The following is a 21158-nucleotide window of genomic DNA, read 5'->3' on the forward strand; positions in this document are numbered from 1 at the left end:
GCTATTTTGTTATTTAGGCAGTTAAAATTAATATCTATTGCACACTGTTAAAAATACGCATTAAAATTTAATGTAATCTAAGGAAAATAAATTTCAACTACATTAAAAAAATTTGATGTTGTCAAAAGTGTACTAAATTTCATGCACATACTATTTTGTAATAGATACAATAAATTTAATATACTTGTGTAATTTAAAGATACATTAAATTTTATGATATTTTTTACAGAGTGCTTACATGTAAAAAATATTATATCAGTGTTGGATGATTTAAGAAAAATGTAGGTGTTTTATATCTAAATGTACATTTTTATTTCTTTATAGTTTCGAAATAACTTGATTTGATTACTTTATGATACTATAAGGAAAGTATCAAAATTAGAGAATTAAAGCTATTAAGGTTATGTGACAAATAATTTAATAATAATGTAATATCATCATCATTTTTCCTCCAAATGATAAAATGACGATAATTTATTGATTACAATTTACCAATATTACTTCCAAAAAAGATCGCCAATCTCGCGCACGCTCCTGCTCATTTATAGCAAATGCAAGGCTCGTAGAACAGAGTTCCCGAGAATTTATTAAATACAATAAAGATCCATTCTCCATCATAAAATTTGCTCTTTCGCATATTTTCTTCTTTTTTTCTGTACAACATGGCACGTCCTATCATACTGTTACTTAGTGTAGTTACACACGGATTGCCGTATTTTGGCAATCGATACGATCATTGATCCGTCCGACTCTTTTTTGCGTTTCTTACACCTATAGAGCTTTTTTGTTTACTATTCTACTCGCTAAATTATGTACAAATCGTGTTTCACGTATAAAAAATGAAATAACTGATAATTTCCATCAGCCAATTGATTCCGCTACAAAGATGATGGCATAAGAAGAAGGAAAAACGTTTTCGAGTCTCTTTGTTTCTCCATTTTTAAGTAGAATCGCGTTCCTCTGCATCGATTCGTATCTCAACGCGAGGCGAATTTATCTTCGGCAGTAAAATAAGACAATGTAGCTTCGCTGTCATAACTTACTGCGAGAAAAGGGAAAATGCAAATTATTGCGGTATTTGAGTGTCAGAAGAAATAAAGTAACTCATATCACAGTCAGCGGTGTACCGCACAAATATTTTGGCCTGGTTGCCCTAACGTCCAACAGTTTGAGCTTTGAACGATAGATAATTGATTTTTCTTTGCCCTCTCCCACATTATGATCTATAAAGCAGATTAAAACAAAGACTACTATTAATCAGACTTATGTTATATGACGCTGCTGCAAGCTGGCCTTTGTAGCGGGACTGCTTAACTTTCGTCATTCTAAGCGGAACACTTTATAAATACTAAAACATCTTTAAAAACATTAACTTCCAACAAGAATTTATATTGAACATTAATAAAATTGAAAAAATATTATTGCCATTTCGAGTATACATACATTCATACATTATTATATTCTAAATTTGAAATTAAATCCTTTGTCAATATAAAAAAATACTTTTAATTAACAACATATTTGAATTTATGTTTATTAGAAAAAGACATAAGAGATTTATTATTTAATGATGTAAAATGCCATTAACAAATCTGTGTGTTCAAAAAAGAAATAAAAACTTTTGAAACAGCTTTTATATAATATAATGTAATGAGCGATTTCCTGATATATTTTTTCAAGTATTCCGCTCAAAAATGTTTAAATTTTACTATTAAAGTTTTAACAACGACTATGAATCTTTTTGGAGTTCGAATGGTCATTGATTTTTTAATAATTTGCGTTGTAATTTCTTTATAACTTTACAATTAAAAAATTTAAATTTGTGTAAAAAAGATATTACTTCACATTTTTAATCAAGTTTGTTGAAAAATTGGTACTGTCATTGTGAATATTAACTTTTAGAGTGTATAGATATCTTTGTAAAAATAGCTAATAAGGGAAAGATCGATTTAAGTTTAAAAAATTTGTAAAGATCAACATTTATAATTTCATTACTTCGAAAAAATTGGGCCGTATTATTTATTATAACACGTATATGATAATAGAGTTAATGTTACAAAGACAAATGTAAAAAGATTTAGTCAAATAAGTAAAATCATTTATATGTCGTTTTCTACCAATTTTGTACCATTTTTCAAACTTATATGAGGACTTCGTTTTGCGATGGCAGGGCCCAAATGCCTTAATATAGTCCTAAAGTAAAACTATTAAGCAAAGACGATATTGACGCTGTCGTTGCGAATTAAGTCCTAGAATATTTCTTATATCCTCGAGAAACTATTACGAGAAGTAATTTATTTACAAGCCACGACAAATGGCACATTAAGAATATCTTTGCACTACTTGTTCGCGAGTATCGCTGTCGCACGATTCCCATTTCCGGTATGTCATTATAGTCTCTTTTATTTTATTTATATTCCATAATACGCACGAGTTTCTAACGCGTCTTACATCTAATCACAATCGAGCACGGCACTTGAGTGAAGTGTCTTTTATAAGTACAATGGGTCCTGTACTCAGAAATTGAGTAGCTATGTGGTCAGATAATGTTGCGATGTAGAAAAGCAATGCTTCTCTTTTTCCCTCCAAGATTCATCTTTTATCCCAATAAAAGTTTTTTATCAGTATAATCATCCCTGGTCCCATATAGAATCTTAAACGGTTCTTTTCGCGATAGCACCACTAGAATCACACCGTCGTTTCATTCTTCTCCTAAAAGGCTTTAATGGCTGCAATTCCCGTTCCAACCGATCAAAGTCATTGTAATATTCGTGATCTGATTTTTCTTCGGAACTTCGTTGCCTAATTTGAGATTCAAAGGCGCCATTTGGCAAAACTTTTTCCAAGTCCGGCGTAGGAATACCCAAGGTCTGCGGCGTTAGCGGACCCTCATCCTGCGGCATTATGTATTCCGGATTGTCTAGTGATGTCTTCCCTTGAATCGTTAGGAAGTCTGGATACTTTCGGAATCTATTGTTCAACCGCTTCGATTCTAGTTCTAGATAAAAAATAAGAAAGTTTTGCTTTTGTAAAGAGCACAAATACATATATGTAGACATATAAAATTATAGATAAATGTTACATTTATATAAAGTGATAAAATAAATAAATATTATATATGGAGTAAGGAAAAATTAAATTAGACGTTGTACAAAATTATGTATATGTAGAAGTACAAATAAATACAGTAAAAAAAATTTTCCTAAGAGTTAATACATTTCTATTTTCAACGTTATAGATAAAATTATTAAATTGTAGGTACTGATGCAGAAAGTTTTGCGTCTGTGCTCTCTGTGGCAAATATTCAAATTTGCCACTACCTTCCGAAAGATAGATTCCGAATACTTCTCGGAATCTATCTCTCGGAAGGTAATAGCAAATCTCCGAGATTATCTTAATACCCAAAATTAGATTATTTGGAATCGGTGTTTAAACTGTAAGTTCCTTATATCTGTTTAAATTGTAAAAAAGTGCACTGCACAGAAATGTACGCTGAGATGTTATCGAGCTCTGATAAAATCTAAGGATTGAAGAGGAACAGAGAGATGAGATTAGTACCAAGGTTTACTTCTCACCTGTTGGTTTGGATTCCCCAAACCTCAATGAGATCCATATATTGCGTTGTATTGACTGGCAGTTGTGGCGATGGCATAAGGTAGTCATCCTCATCCAATGGCAAATCCAATTTCAAGTTTCCGACTTGAGCCTGCTGATGCGCAACAATGTGCATTACTTGATTCACTTTTGTATCGAAGCAGTCATCTGTCACATCGCAATCTGAAATTTCCCCATTGATTCGTTAAAATTCATCCCACGATGTTTGTGCGTATAATGATTCAATATCAATCATTGCCGCAATAGATATTTTATTCCACTTTTTTTTAGCAATTAACATTTTGCTTACCTCTAACACCGACCATCTTCAATGGATCTGAGCAATATCTCGAATACGAGTTATCTATTCCTGCGATATGTCCGCAGTAACCATTGGGATGCGTGTAATGCGTGTGTTGACCGGAATTGCTCGCCTCGTGCGACGCGTTTCCGCTCCCATGATTTCCGCCATACCTCAAGAGCTCTCTATCCCAATTTTGCTGATTTTGCGGCGTTGGAGAATCAGCGGCGAGTGGCTTGCCGTTCGGCCAGCACGATTTCACTGGCATATTTGGCGGTGAACCAGAAGTACTTGATGCGGAAATTGCAGGCGGAAGTGGAGCTCGTGATTTAGGTTGTAGATACTCGTCAGCATCCACCAAAGTTTCAGGACCATCCATCGCTGATGCGAGATTTCGTATCATCTCTTTTTCGTCCTAAAAATTCAAATTAAGAGTCGAGCTAATACTAAATCGTATTGTGAAATTCTACATTGGAAATTTTTGTCATTATATGATTACTATAAAAAGTTATAAGGTATTATTTCTAACTTTGATTTAAAAATTTTATGTCCGACAATCCATATCGGTACGTGGTTTATAAAAAAATATATTTAATAGTTGATACAGAAATATTATTAAGTATCAAAATCTGCTTTGATAGAAATTGTATTGTTCTTCTTATTTTTTTGTTCTATAGTAAAATTACATTACAAAAGTTATTATATTCTAGGAGTCGAGAATATACAATTTTTTATTATTAGTCGTTAAAAATTCATAGATTATTATCGATATCTAATATACTTTATATTAATGAACTGCTTAAGTATACGGATATAATATGAACAATTTGAAGCATTATTGATATGATCGTAACGCAATTATTATATCAATGAAATCCATTACATAATAATTTTAATAATTTTTAATTATTATATCAACATAATTAGCTTCGGTAATACAGCAAATTTTGCATACAAGCAAAATTTACCTGTAGTGTATACGAAGGCAGTCTCATGTATTTATCTCCTTTAATGGCAAGATATCGACCAGGATCTCTAGACATTTTCGCGAAATCTTCGGCCAGTTCTTTAAAGCTAGGTTTGGATTCAGCATCAAGCATCCAGCACTTAATCATAATCATGTATACGTCAATCGTACAAATCGCGGGCTGCGGTAATCTTTCGCCCTTTTCCAATAATTCTGGCACGTTTCGAGCAGAGACATTTTCGTACGGTCTACCACCATAAGTGAGAACCTCCCAAATGGTCACTCCAAAAGCCCACACGTCCGATTTGTGATTAAACACTCGATGCTGAATGCATTCTAATGTCAACCACTTAATCGGCATCTTCCCGCCTGCAGCTTTATACTGCTCCTCGTTAATGTCCAATAACTTAGCAAGACCAAAATCGGTGATCTTCACGCAATTTGGAGTTTGGACGAGGACATTTCGCGCTGCTAAATCTCGGTGAACTAATCTTCTCTCTTCCAAATAGGCCATACCCCTCGCGATCTGCGTACACCAATTTAACAGTGGCTTCGAACCAATTTTGTCTTTGTACCTGCGTACAAAATCTAGCAGACAGCCCAGGGGCATTAATTGAGTCACCAACATCATCTGTGACGTCATGCATACCGCAAGTAATTGTAACAGATTTGGATGCTCACTAGCCATAATATAAGCCTCGTCGAGAAATTCTTTGGACGTATTTGCACCTGTGCCATCATGAAGAACCTTTATAGCAACTGGGATCTTTACGTTCTCTTCTTTGGGTACCCAGAGGCCTTGATACACGTTGCCGAAAACACCATAACCCAATATACCGCCTTTCCTCATCTCTTCTTCCTTGATGATTCGCAGTTTGGCAAGATTTGGTTTTACACCTGTCGGTCGAAGTGGTTCGTTGTCGTTTAATCCGGTCAAAGCCATCGTCATTTTCACTGTGTTCTCCTTAGCTTTCGTTTTTACTCGCCAGAAGTACAGTAACACAACGATGACAATAACAAACACCGCTAATAAAACACCAATGCCAGCCAAAACAGCTGGATGAAACTCGTTTTCCATCTGGTAACCGAGGTCTAATGTTTCTATAGAACAGTATGGCTCACTGTCAGGAGGAAAGATCTTGTGAGGATACTCTGGTGGACAGGTCTCCGTGCAGTTAAAGGATGTTGAGTTGTCGTCGGGATCGCCTATCCTATCCTAAATATGTAAATTATATAAATTAATATTATAACTGTTAATCTTTTCATACATATAAAGGTTTTATAAATAATAATAAAAAATATAGAAGCTTGGTAATGTAAAAAAAGAATTAATAATTCAATAAAGGCTACAACAAGCAATTCAGCAAGAATGATAGTGCTTATTTAACAAATAATTTTATATTTTAAATAAAAAATTCTTTTCTGAATTATAATTATTTATATATAATTTATGTTGAATAAGCGCTATTATCATCGTTAAAATGTTCATTGCTGCATGTTATTATAAATTATAATTATGAAGATATGTGTATTTTGATGTTGATATTACTAAAATAAAAGATCTCTTTTTCCTTTTTATATTTTCTTTTTCCCCCAAGTATGTTGTATTGTCTATGACGTTTATGTATTGTAATAAAATAGATATAAATGTAAAGCGTAATAAAAACTACTTCTTTAATATTGACGTTTACGTACAATATAAATTTTATAATTCCGACATTTGTAGCACTGATTAGGGCCTGGTCCAAAACATTCTCGACATTCTGCGAAGCACGGTATACATAGCTGCGTGTCAGAATCCGCGAAATGATCGGCAGGACATTCTTCTTCACATTGCTCCCCTCTTTTATACTTGGTGCATTGTTGACACACTTGCTCATGGAAGCCGTATCCTGTGCACTTCTTGCAACGTGGGTGGCACTTGCGACAGACAGCTTTTCCGGCGAGAGGTTTTAAAGGACCTTGTTCCAACGGACTCACCCACTCGTAATAATGTCCTGCGAATTTTATAATAAAAAAATTTATATAAACGTTTTTACATACGACATTAAATAATACTTGTTATAACACTGAGAAATTACATAAATTTACCTCTTATTATCATATTGTTTAAAAAATGTATTATAATTAATTTATTATTTTTAATTATACTTTGTAACAACGTTTACTATTATTTTCAAACATTTGTAGAATTAATAAAAATAATTAACATAACAAAACTCTTATTATATATAATATAATTATTGGTTGTATAATAATAATTAATATAAAGTATCGATTTTTTTCTATTTTTCTATATAGAATATAAATTAAATTCATACGCTAATACAAAAGTTATAAAATGATGGTATAACTTATCATCGAGACACAACTCTTTCTTTTGCAAACATCCCTCTGGTACATGGCCGTTCATAATTGCCTTTTCGCAACTATGACATCCGTTGGCGCCTATGTTGTTCTCTGGTTCCTCGCAACCGCCTACGCAATTCTGGTGGCAATGTTTACATTGGCCGTTGTCGTTGTACTTCGAGGATGGACACTCGAGCACACAGAATGGTCCGTCTCGCACATGTTTGCACCCTTTGCATTAATCGGCACTATGACCGGTGCAGGAATTTTTGTATTCTTCGTGACACGTCTTACAGGTTTTTTCGTCTGCTTGATACATTCTGACAACACAATCGTAAATAAAATTATTAAGCGACAATGAATTATCATGTACAGAAGTGACACGTAAAAGGCGCAAATAAAAAAGATTAATTAAAGTAACGGGGAATAAAACATTATATAAAAAGTTTGCAAAGATAAAAGAATAAAATGGTACATGTAAAGAATTATTTAAATGTAATTCAAATTGTTAAGATTGTCATTCACTTGCTTTTTTAATGCAATTAAAGTACTAAGAGTGCACGTGCTGCACTCTCAGTACTTTACGCACACACGTAATATGCTTATGAGATGAATAACGATGAAAAAAAAAAGGCAAAAATTGAGGCTTAATTTCTCGCGGAAGATTTTCAATTTCAACCTTCAATCCATGATCTAGGATAGCAATTTCGATTGGGCAGAAGTCATATTATTGAAACTTTCAATTTCGTATTATTTAATTCTACGCTTATTGACTTACCCAGTATCATTGCAATCTCGAAGACAGTCATTTCCTCGAATAAAGTTTTTACACGATAAGTATTGTTGTCGTCCCAGTCCCCAACATCCTTCGTTTGAACACTTTCCTCATCACATACGAGACCATCTTTAACTGCATGTCGAACAATACTTTGTAAGGTTTTCATATTAGAAATTTAATATAACTTACTTATATAAAAGTGAGTAAATATCGTTCAAACATGTGATTATAATTTTAATTTAGTCTGGAAAACATAAAAATAGCTCTCAAAATAAAATTTATTATAAAAAATATACATGTTACCATACAAAAAATTTATTCCATTTAGAATGTTAATAAAAAAGAATTAATTTTTAAATTAAAAAAAATATTATGTAATCTTATTTATATCTAAATTATTTTACTATACTCACTGCATTCGCTTTCATTTCGATTATTAGACAAAAGGCTTTCATGTTCAGATAATTTCTTGATTCTGGTCCAATTGATGCTTTGTGCGTAACATAGATTTTTATTCTCCAAAATAACGACCAAGCCGGAATAAATCTTTTTTAAAGAACTCAGGCCAAAAGATACTAGAGAAGTTTTGACAATGTACAACGACGCAAAATATTCCGTGAGCGTTCTGCCTCCGATCACCTCTAGATTACGAAAGTACGAAAGGTTCTTGAAATCCTTGTGATCTCCTTGAATATTAAGATAACCCGTAATCTCTTTCAGCGTTTTGAAGATTTCTAATTTATCGGGATGCATCTTTTTGTATCGTTTGCCGAACGTATAATTTGGATAAACGTGTTGAAAACCCTCGAAACTCTGATCCAGAATCGTGATAGATCCTTCAATAATAGTACAATCCTTGAAGGTGTCGATGTTACCAGAGTGCACCTTTTCTACGCCCTTGCAGGTTTTTGGACAAGGGCCATCGCAAGGAACACACTCCAGATTCACTGTTTTCTTTTTCGGTGGACAAGATCTCACGCATGCACCGTTGTCCTTTAAGAGATGATCCGGACATTTTCTTACATATGTCGCCCCATACTTTCGCGTACTTTCCGTCAGGATTGGTTTCCCATGAATAAGTTGTTGAATTATATCTAAAAGTATCATCAACATTTGGATATTAAATATTAAATTTTATTATTAATTTTGTCATCTAAATTAATTTGCAATATAAGCAAAATCCTAGTTTTTTAAATAATTTATTATGTAGAAAGATATGCTTAAATGCTCAGAAAAATATTATTTGTTTGATTAATTATGAAGAAACGATCGAGTCGGTAAATTAAAATATTACTCTGTATTTTGTAACATTGAGGTGATTACGATAACTTTGGCCTTTTAAAATAAAAATGATTTTTGAAAGCATTTGTAGCAAGGAACACAGCAAAAAGATAAAAAACTTTTTAACTAACAGATAAATAAATCAAAATAAATCAAAAATATTATTAAGTTTAACTTTAAAAATATAAATATTATATAAAAAAAATTATGTGTTTTTAAAACAGATAATTTGTTTTTTGAAGCACGATTCTCTTAAACACAAATTCTAAAAAAAAAAAAAAACAAATAAAAGAAATTTCTTTCTTTTTTTCCATTTGTAATTGTTTGTTATTTTAGCATTTGTTGATTGGAGAATTTTTTTATTATTTCTCGCGTGTGTTTCTCGCTAAACATGTTTCCCGCATTCAAAAATCACTTTTATTTTGACGGGCCAAACTTATCGTGATCGTAACATCTTTTGTAGCATTTTACATTAATCTTGTGTAAAGACGGAAGTATATGAGGTGACTTACTTTTACATAGGCGAACATTCTTGCGTGCACACGCCGTCATCGAGGAAATTTTTACAGGCAAGACAGTCGCTCTGTTTAGGGCCGATACAGCCACCCGCAAAAAAGATGGCAACATTCGCTCGGATTAGAACCGAAGCATCTGCCCTGCCAGCACTGAGGCGAACAGTTTGTCTTCGAGAACTTCTGACAGTTCTCCGGACCTTCGCCCCAACAACCTTGTTCGCAACTTTCATCGCATGCTGGACATACTCGTTCTGGCGATGTAAAATTGTACGAGTAAAAGTATTTTCCGCCTTGGCCTGTGATTATTTCTTTCCAATTAATAGTCTTCATGTGACAGAGATTGTAGTTGTTGTACATGCCCACGCTCTCATTGAGTATATCTATGATGAAATCAAGTGCGGCAAGTTAGGTGTTGTCGCAAACGAAATGACAGGTCATCTTAAATTTCTCGCTTAACAATGTTCAATTGATATTATTATTTTTAAGAGATATTTAATTTATTATTAAAGAATATCAAATTTGTATATTTGTAAGCTTTAGACTAATAACATGTTAATTGTTAAAATGTTTGTACGTCACGTCATTAATTATAAACGTAAATTATAAATATAATCAGTTTACATAAATAACTACTTTACATAAATAACTAAATATTCAAACGTATCATACAGATATGTCATTTATCGTTTGAATCTCATTCCAGTCATGTCAACTTGACTAAAGTCTTGGAAGTACTTTATGCCTTATTTTATTTTATCCCTTACATAATACGAATAAAGTAGACAACGTACCTCTAAGGGACGGCATCTCCAGGTTGTGCATTTGACACATTGTAACGAAGAGGGCAAACTCATGGTTGTGAATATTGAGCTTAAAAAGGGTCCTGCCACGGATGATCTGTAGGCTCGGAAGGACGATCTTGCGCACGTCCACGTGACTGATGAGCACGAAACCGGTGACCTCCCGTATATATTGGAGAAAACTGAGGTCGAAGAATTCCTCGAGCCATGTGATCTCCACGTTGCCGTCGACGTAAGTACAGTTGGTGTACCGGTCTCGAAGATTCCGGTAGTGATGTTGTTTGCTGGACGGCACGGAGAGACGGCCATTTGTACCGATGCAAACTACAAGCAAAATCATTAACATATAAGTTACGTTTCTAAATTTATATAAATATTAAGATATATATAGATCGAAATGTGTAAAGACATTGTTATTACTTTAACCTCTATTTTTTTCTCGATTTATTAAAAATATAAATAGATTTAAGAAAATAATTATAATAACAGTAATAGTAATATAACTTTATTTTATTTATTTAATTTAATATAATAATATAAAAACTAATCTATAATTATTATATTATTATTTAGTTTAAAAGAATTCTCCTTTGAAAGATAAAAGAAATGAATTTCTTAAGTTTAATAACCTTATTATTTTAAATCTTTAAAATTCCTCAAATATTTTATCTATATTTAGTAATTTGACAAAGTTATAGATAAAATAGTAAACGACGTATAGATTGATATCGAAAAATTGGTTTGTTTGCAAAGAACTTAATTGAGTACGATGTTTATTATTGGATGTTTTTGAATAAAAAGGAAGTTTATAAATACTTAAGTCATTATCATGGATGATATCCTAATAACTATATTATACTATTCACATTCATTTATTTTGATTTGCACATAGGCGTGAGATAAAATTAAAAATACAGAATACGGTTTTATTACGTTAGTTCGTCACTAAACATTGAACAATATACCAATTACTGTCATGGAAATGTTTCAAAAATGAAATAATGGAAACTAAAATTAGACCACAGTCAAAAATATTTACCGATAAAAGAGATAATGTTCGTTTACAAACGCAACCTACGTTATAAATGACAAGAAGAAGAACAAAATACTTAAGAAAGAAGAATGATAGCCAATTTCAACGAAATTTCAATGATAGCAACATTTTTTTTGAGTAAGATTTTTTTTTTATTTTTGGTGTAGAAGAAAGTTTTACCATTTATCCCACTTCCTTTATAAATCTTTTTACTATTAGTGATTAATAAGTAGCAAGAAAGTAACATCTTTTTAATTTAAAAAATATTAAAATATTATTAAAATATGTGATCAGTGAGTAACAAATAAATATGCTTAGTTTAATGTTACTTGATCTTTGTGTCGTCTTAAAAAAAATCTTGGCAACCCTTCAAAAGAGAATACTTTTTTAATATCTATTTTTAATTGCCATCATATTTGTTATTGCATAAATCAGTTTTACATTTGAATTAATATTGAAACTATGATTTAACGGTCTTTGTTCATCAATGAGTTTTATAAATTACATATAACAATATCTTTCAAGTATATACGTAGTTTAATACTTTATTGAGCAATTCGACTAACGGGATTGAAACCAAATATTGAGATTAGATATGGATTTTCTGTACGTAGAAGAAATCTTGCGTAATTTATTTCCGATTACGATAGTTTGAATACCACTCACACTGTGAAGAGTTTTCCCGTGATCTAGAGATAGCGTTTTATGTATGAAACGTATTGGTGGGCGAACCACTTTTATAAAATGTAGTATACGCGCTGCCGTGATTTCGTTGGGTAATTACAATCTTGAGTTGACTGTGTTTAAATGACTGACGCTTACATTCAGAGGCCGCGTATGCATACTTCGTATATAAGTTATGTTTTATAAACAAACGTTTGTGGTTTACAGAATAGGACAAAACATTTTCGTAAGCCACAAAGTCGCTCGTATTCCTTAGTAAAAATAATTATTAACTGTATATGAATTAATATTAATATTAATATTGAAAGAACGTCTACATAAACTTAGCATGAGAGTTAGTTTCATATACAAATAAAATTAATTCATAATTCTTCTCTTGAAACAAAGCTGAATATCTGATAGGGTTGAGAAGAAAAAGTTTATAGCTACAGAATATTATTTTTACCCGAAATTTTTTTATATGCGCTAGTAAAAGTTGGAAATTCAAAACAGGTATGTTTATATAAAAAAACTAAAATTTAATAAGATAATGAAATACAATTCTTATTTTTCTAAAACTAGTTTAACAAAACAATACATTTTTTTATTGCGGCAATTAAGGTTACATACTATCATAAAAAGCATAAGTTTATTTCAAGTCTCATTTCAAGACTATCTTAAGTAATGTCTTAAGATATTAATACAACTCTCTGATTGGTGAATGACATCTTAAGGTACTTATATACTTAAGACGGTCTTAAATATAAGAATTGACTGATTACCGGTATTGTATACGTATTAATATAAAAAAAAATCTTTATATCCTTTTACATGTTCTTTATCAGCAATAATTGTACGGAGAATTCTGAATAAATAAACTAATCTTTCTTAATATAATAAGACATTAAGATATTTTGAAGAAATATTATCTTATTGTAGTGTATAATTTTCCTTCTTTTTATAATAACTCCTAATAATTATGACATAATCATAAATATCACAAAGTATGCTATATAGAAATTAACTAAACAAGTAAATTCTCCTTGGCACATAAAAACGACCATATGAAAAAGAACTCAAGACTTTATTAGATAGCTTCGCGCAAATTCCTTGCAACGCAAAGAAACGACCGTCGCGGAGAACATACTGTAGTCGCACGTTTGTCGCAACTCCCCTGGAATTTGGTTTTGCACGCAACTTAAATCGCACTTGCATCTTCGCGGACTGTTCGCAAACGAGCGGCTGCGATCGGCACGCGGTGCCGAAAGGACGGTCTTAATCTGACCGGTGATCGGAGTCATGTGAAAATAATTGCGCGGTAAGGACAGCCTTCTTGCGCGAGGTACCTGAGGGATTGTGTCGCAGAAGAAGATATCGTCGCCGACAATGCCGGGATTCGTGAACCAAAGAAGGTAAGAACCGGCGGAACACGAAAGCGAACCTGAGTACTCGTGTATTTGTATCGGCCAGATGCTATTGAGAGTCGCAGGATGCCAAATGTGCGCTTACTGTGGTATGGCGCCAGAAGCCTCGAGAATGCAGACCGAATGTGGATCTGCATTGCCGATGGGACCACGCAGGTTTTCTGTCAACCTACCTTTTGTCCCACAAAGTCGAGCCGCATCAAAAATGAACGACTAGATTGTCATAATGAAGAGGCATGGCAAATATTTGTCGGAATATTTGTCTTACGATTTTTCGTAGAAGAAAAAATGCCGCTATAAAATCGCAGAATTTACAGATTTCTGTCAGACAAATAAAAATCTCTTATACATATGGTTTCCATCAAAAATAATAATATATAATTAAGTTAAGTAGCATCACCAATAATCAATCAGATTTTTTGCATTTGTTGTATTCAAGGTTTCTGTTAAATTTTTCGAATAAGTAGAGACATATTTTTGTACAAAATTTAAAAAATTATTGGATTGATAAATAGGAAACATTTGTTTCAATAGATTTTTCTTAAATAATACAATATTATGTTATAAAATTGTCTACATACTATTACATTAATTAGCAAAGTTAGATGAGCTTGTTTGTATTCTTAGTGAACGTACATACATATATATACATATATGCATAAATAAAATTATTTTCTATGACTACATATGAGTATATGTTTCCACTAAATTAATCTTAATTTGTTGATGAATATTGCTAATTAATATCATTTTTTATTACATTGTATGTCGTGAAAGAAAATTTCTTTGTTATTTTGAACTGCATTTTTCTTGTGTTTTAGGCGTTGAAAAGTTGAGTTCCGGCTTTAGATATTAGCAATTTTTCAGATAAAGTATTGCATCATTTAGACTCATAAAATATGAATTAAGTGCACATCTTATATATATATATATATATATATATATATATCTTGTACACAATTGTAATTACTATAAGTATTTAGATCTATTATATAAAATTTATAGATGTTTGAGAAAGTATTCTAGTCTAAAACTCGTAAATGTTTGCCTATTGTTAAGAATTTTTTTAAAGAAAAACTGCTGCACATTTTTCAACGCGTTTGCATATCTACTTGTATTGTATATATTTAGCAAAGATTACGATTATTTATAAATTGTTTTTTATACAAAAATTATATTTAATTAAATATTAAAAAGAATCGATACTTGTTCTTTAACCGTGCCATTTAATAATTTGCAATTTTTTATTAATCTTAACTCAGACAATAATGAACATTTTACATATAAAAGTTAAATGTCAATAGTTTTAGTAATTTCTAACAAATTGTGTCAGCTAATTTGGTTAGCTAAAATGTATCTGTTTTTAAAAATGTAACATAAAAGATAATAAATATTTAGCCATATAAACATTTGTAAACGTGAACTAAGCATATATAAATCTGCCTTTTGTATCTCTATTCAATTTTTATTTAAATAATTAATTACGTAATAAATTAGTTATCGCGTAGCTAATTAATCGGAATTAAATATTTTTTTAAAAATATAGTCTACATTGACAGAACTCTAACGAAGCCATGAAGGCTATTTAGAGCGCATTCCACTTTTAAGATTCGCAATGCTTATGGAATCATTTCATCTTTGCTGTTTGTTAAATATTAAAGGACAAGTAATGCACACTTAACGCGGGTCACATGTCGTAAACGCGGCACAGTCAAAAGCATTAATAATTCTTTTAATGCTTCTGTGTTTTATGTAGAATGGCCTTAATAATCATTAGAGATTTTATTATGGTTCTTTGAATATATATATGTGCTTCGATAAAAGAAAGAAAAAAAACAATTAATTATAAGTTGTTGATATTTTATTGTTAATATTTAGTTGTTTGCATATCTAATTAATAGTTTCAGTCAAAAAAAATTTATTTTATATACAATAAACAAAATGTTTTTTACTTGATCTAGTATATACATTTTTTTTATGTAGATAAATGAACAAAATATATTTATGTTTGCAACAAATAAAATTAACATTATGAAATACTATAAACTGTACTAGTACATTTTGCAGATTTCAGGATTTGCTTAAGAATTTAATCTATATTGATATATTTCATAATATACTATCTAGTATATGTTGTATAAATATTATGAAATATATTAATATAGATTAAATTCTTAAGAAAATCCTGAAGTCTGTTCTTGCCAATTAAACGCAATAATTTTGTGACAACATTTTGTATGTATTACTTTTATAAATTTAGAAATCCTATTTCAGAATTAAGGTATATGCATTAAAACGTGTCTAAAGTATGGACTTTATGCAGAGAACAAAGAAAGTTTTTTAATTCAAATCTTTCTTATCATTTCTTAGACGTATATGGCGTCCATAGCTGTCAAATCGTGACAATATTTGCCTGATATAAAAGCTCTATAGTCTGTACTTACAAAATTGGAATCTCCAGGCGTATAAATTACACGAAGAAATAATAACGTTGAGTTTTTAGAACTAAACACCTAATTTAATATGAAAAGTTTATTATACAAAAATTTATATATATGTGTGTGCTTGATATTGATGTAGCAATATGTAATGACGTACTGATATTAGATAAACCGTTCGTATGTAGTAAATTGTATGTTTGTAAGTCCTTGTTTAGTCGGTAGCTCATAACCTCAGTAACTCATGATACTTCTTAAGTTTTAATTAATTGTATTTTCTAATACTGATTGATAATTCACTATTATCTGATTAAGACACTTTAGATAACTATACAAAATGCAATTCGTACAGTCATCTTGATAATATTATCTTTAACAATATTAAAGTCCGATTCGTATATAATTTTCTCATACTTTTAATTATTTAGTAACAAATTGCTGCAGAAGAAAAATATTTTTAGAGAATACAATTAAATTTACAAAGTTTAATAAATTAATTAATAATTATTATTTTTCATTCGACTTTGAAACTGCAATAAAAAAATATTATAAAAATATTATAAAATTTTTTTAAATATATACAGTTAAAAGTATAAATAAAGTAAACAAATCTTAATTTTAAAGTTTGTTGTTTTAAATTTTATAGATTTAAATATGTAATTTTGTCACATACATATGTAATAGATAGATTTTTATAACGGTTTTTGCCGGTTATCCATATGGAAATAATATATGATTATTAAACGTTAATGGAAATAGATGTTTCATAAAGTTGTAAAAATTTAACGGATGTTATATACATGGATGTTTTGAGTTTTATGCCTGTTCTACAATAGCAGTAAACACAAGACCGTAAGGTTGTAACGTAAGAAATGAAAATTTTTCATTCGCTTACGAGTTCTTAAAACCACGCCTTACAACCTTACGGTCTTGTGTTTATGCTATTGTAGAACAGGCTTTAGTGTAAACAGTTTTAAAGCTGCAAAATTATATACTTCAAAATTATGTAAAAGTACATACTTTGAAAGTATATAATTTTATATTGAGTATGTTTACTTCTTCGTACTGTGCACACACACTGAATTTCTTTAATTTAATTTTATTAAGTCTTTTTTGTTAAATAAAATGATACCCAATACGTTTTATTTTCGTATTGAAGAAACGCCGAGATTATAAACGTGAAAATTTGTGCAAAAGATATCTCAAGCACAGATATCAACGCTGTGCGATTACTCGCGCGAGACTGCGAGAGACTGAAAACGTGAAGCTATCAATATGTCGTAATAGACATTCTTTATGACTAACATCTCGGGTCTTTCCGTACAGTTCCGTGAAGTGCTGTGTACATGACGTTACATTTATCAAATGACGCTGCATGCGCAATGTGTTAGAATAACGTAAGTGCCATTTATTAAATTTCTTAGAAAATTAAGAAAATTTATTTTTTTGAAAACAGTCAATCAATTACTTCCAAAATTCTATAAAAAAATTATGATATAAAGATATTAACAATCAAAATCTGCAAATAATTTTAATTAAGTTCTAACTTGTATATAAAAATCTTACATAATATATACACTTAAATATTTAAAATTTCAAACGTTGTAAGTCTAAGCATAATAAAAATGTGCAAGAATTATACTGCCCTCTTTTTTACTTTTAGCGGCACATTTCACGAAACATTAATATGTAATGAAAACACAGCAATTATAATTCTTTCAAACAATAAAAGACATTTGCATAATGGCATCGTTTTTTTATGACACGTCTTTTTGGAAATAAAAGAATCGATATGATAATAATTAAATTAATAAAAAAATTTTTTTATTAATCTATTTTAAATTGTTATTTCAAATAATTAATGTTAAATAATTATTATATATATATATATATATATATATATATACAGGGTGTCCGGATATATATATATATATATATATACAGGGTGTCCGGAAACTAGGGAACTTACTGCTTTGACAACTTAAAAGAGATAAAAAGGGACAAAAAAGTCTTATACTATTTTGCGATATTCGCTATTATCGAATTATAAAATAAAACGTATGAGCCAATGTGCGGTGACGCCGCGCCATCGCGCTTAGCTCGTCGGCAAGAGCGCGCGGCGAGACAAATGACGCGTCATTGTTTGAATTTGCACAGCGCGACGGTCTGAATTTGCTGCACCGCGTGTACATACACTGCAAAAAACAAATGTGTTATTTTAGCTAAAACGTCTTCTAACACATTTGATAAATGTGTAAGGTTGTACTCCTATATTGCTAACGGCAATGGAGAGCTGCCGAAAACATCACGGTGCAGACGATCGTTTCTCACTTCCACAATTCGTGTACTTTCGCAATGCGCATGCGCGTGTTCCCAACCTATATTTCATTACCACGTTTATTGTGTCCGACCAGTTCGACGTATTCATCAGTAGCTTTATATATTTCTGTATTCAGTGTTCAGTAGTGAATATTTAAAAAAGGAAATAATGCCGCGATCTTGTTATTTGTGTAAAAGAAAAACCACGGAGGATGAAAAGATTACTTTACATAAGTAAGTTTAATGACAAATAATGAAAGTACATACGTATCTGATTGTTTACAATAGTTAATAAGAATTAAATTATTCTTTTTAGATTTCCGAAAACACCCGAAATACGAAAAAAATGGATCGACGCTTGCGGATTCCATGAAAAAGGATTCCATGAAAAAAATGTGTCCAAAATTTATATTTGCTCACATCACTTTGATTTACCTAATAACACTGAAAAGAGATTACCTCCTGGGGCTATACCCACTGTACAAATAACTGTACCAAATCAATCAGTTGAATTATCAAATGCATCAACAATGAGAAGTACTACAGTGAATACGTCGAAATCATTTGAAGTAAACATCTTCAATGCTGATGTAATGGATTGTGCTAACGCTGTTCATTCAATATCGGAAGCTTTAACTTATCATTCATGTAAGTTACATATAAATTATGTAGAAATAAAAATATGTACACTGTAAGAGGAAATAACATAAATGTCATTTTTGTGATAAATATTTTATTCTTTCAGTGCCAATAATAGAAAATACTAGTGCGTCAAATTCATGTGAAGAAAATATTACATCTCCAATTGTATCTAATGAAATAGATTTTGATGATGAAGTTCAGCCAATATCCGAAGTTTCCACTTATTATCCATGTAAGCTACATATAAATAATATAAGTGATATGGCTCTATAAATTAAAAATAATTAATATAATAGAAAGGCTATAAGGCTAAAGGCTAAATAAGTATTATTTTTGTGATAAATATTTTATATTTTTAGCTTGTGAAGAGAACATTTCTCCTCCTCGAAAGAAACGTATGTTTGCAGAGCCAAGATATATCTCAGAAATTAATACTAGTAACGTTAGCACACCGAGAAGAGCGAGAAGAGTAATCAGTTTTATTAAACAAAAGGATAAAAAGAAAAGTGAACAAATTAAATCTATACAAGATGAAAACAGAAGACTTCGAAAGAGAATTGTTACATTGTAAGAACTAGTATCTCATTTGAAAGAATCAAAATTAATTTCTGAAGATGCTGCAGATAATTTAATAGTATGTTATGGATAATATGGACTAATAACGTATGAAATATTTTTTCTTAGGCTGGGTTGTTAATTATTATGAATAATTAATTTTTAGGATATTTTTTATAATTAATTTTTAGGATATTTTTTATAATTATTAATAAATGAATCGTAGAGTCAACTTAAAGGTGATAAAATAAGTATTATAAACTTGTTTCAATTATTTTCTTTCTATTATATTTAGAATACATTACCGGAAAGTGTGAAGGCGATAATATCAAGAAAAATAGGAAAAGGTGGTACTTATTCTGCTGCAATTCGCAGCTTTGCATTAACATTGCACTTTTATTCACCTAAAGCATTTAATTATGTACGAGAAAAGTGGAATAACTTGTTGCCAAATCCTTCTACGATACGAAATTGGTATCGTGTAGTTGATGGATCTCCAGGTTTCACAACAGAAGCATTAAATGCCATTGCAAAACGCAAGAATAATAATAATTCTAAACCTCTTATTATTAATTTAGTTATAGATGAAATGTCAATAGTAGTAAGTCTATGCCGGTTCTAATTCGGGAGCAATGAGGGGGGGTGAGGGGCGAGGGGGGAATGTAGGCGCGGGGGGTACCGCGGTACTGACATAGGAGGTGGGTGGTGACCCGCGAGACCTAACTTAGGAGGTGGGGGTCAGCCCGCTGAACTGACCCGCGCGTGGGAGTCAGCCCGCGGTCCTACCCGGGAATGATAACAGGAGTGGGTGGTGACCCCCGAGACCAAACTTGGGAGGTGGGGGTCAGCCCGCTGAACTGACCCGCGCGTGGGAGTCAGCCCGCGGTCCGGGGAATGATACAGGGAGTGGGTGGTGATCCTCAAGATGCAGAGGGTGGTGTCACCCACTGATCTAGAGGTGGGATTGAAAGGTGGGGGTAAGTCGCGCGGCAGAGCGGTATGTAGCGCCGAGGATGATGTTGGGGAGAGAGAAGCCCCGTAGTTAGAACCAGCGTGTATTAATGTTGTATGTTTTCTTATAATAATACCGCGGCGATCCTCCGCGGCGATTTCGCGGCGATTTCCGCGACGATTTCGGCGGTGGTTTTTCCGCGGCGGTTCTCCGCGGCTATTTCCGCGGCGTATTTCGCGGCGGTTCTCCGCGGCGTATTTCGCGGCGGTTCTCCGCGGCGATTTCGCGGCGGTTCTCCGCGGCGATTTCCGCGGGGCCCGCCGGCCGCCCGCCGCCGCCGCCTGCCCGCGCCCGCCGCCCGCGCCCGCTGCCGCTAGCGCGCGAAATCGGCGGACAGAGAAAAAAAACGTTCGAGAGATATAGAATATTCTTTATTAGAATATATTGCTTGATGCAGCTCTCAGGCCTTGCCGTGTATTTTGACGGCGGCTCATCACAAAGGTATACGATTACATCGAAGACGAAGCGTACGCCTTGGCTGAATGCT

General features: G+C 32.0%; 2 protein-coding genes and 1 pseudogene across 2 annotated transcripts; 1 reads left to right on the top strand and 2 right to left on the bottom strand.

Annotated features, from left to right (window-relative positions):
• Window positions 1–202: 202 nt before the first annotated feature.
• On the bottom strand, window positions 203–7349 carry LOC105193398 (epidermal growth factor receptor). Its single transcript, XM_039455853.1, is given in 8 exon segments — window positions 203–2709; window positions 2712–2998; window positions 3576–3594; window positions 3596–3777; window positions 3905–4310; window positions 4864–6078; window positions 6558–6868; window positions 7221–7349. Coding segments are annotated over 8 exon segments (2496 nt in total). The 5' UTR covers window positions 7276–7349; the 3' UTR covers window positions 203–2688.
• Window positions 7306–13905, bottom strand: LOC105207340 (annotated as a pseudogene).
• Window positions 13906–18847: 4942 nt separating this feature from the next.
• Window positions 18848–19754, top strand: LOC105206900. Its single transcript, XM_039455854.1, has 3 exons — window positions 18848–19110; window positions 19208–19336; window positions 19464–19754. The coding sequence occupies exons 1-3, from the start codon at window positions 18993–18995 to the stop codon at window positions 19673–19675; spliced, it is 459 nt and encodes a 152-aa protein (XP_039311788.1). The 5' UTR covers window positions 18848–18992; the 3' UTR covers window positions 19676–19754.
• The last annotated feature ends 1404 nt before the right edge of the window (window positions 19755–21158 follow it).

This window comes from Solenopsis invicta, chromosome 12 (assembly GCF_016802725.1).
Source record: "Solenopsis invicta isolate M01_SB chromosome 12, UNIL_Sinv_3.0, whole genome shotgun sequence".
In the NCBI taxonomy this organism is placed as follows: Eukaryota; Metazoa; Arthropoda; class Insecta; order Hymenoptera; family Formicidae; genus Solenopsis; species Solenopsis invicta.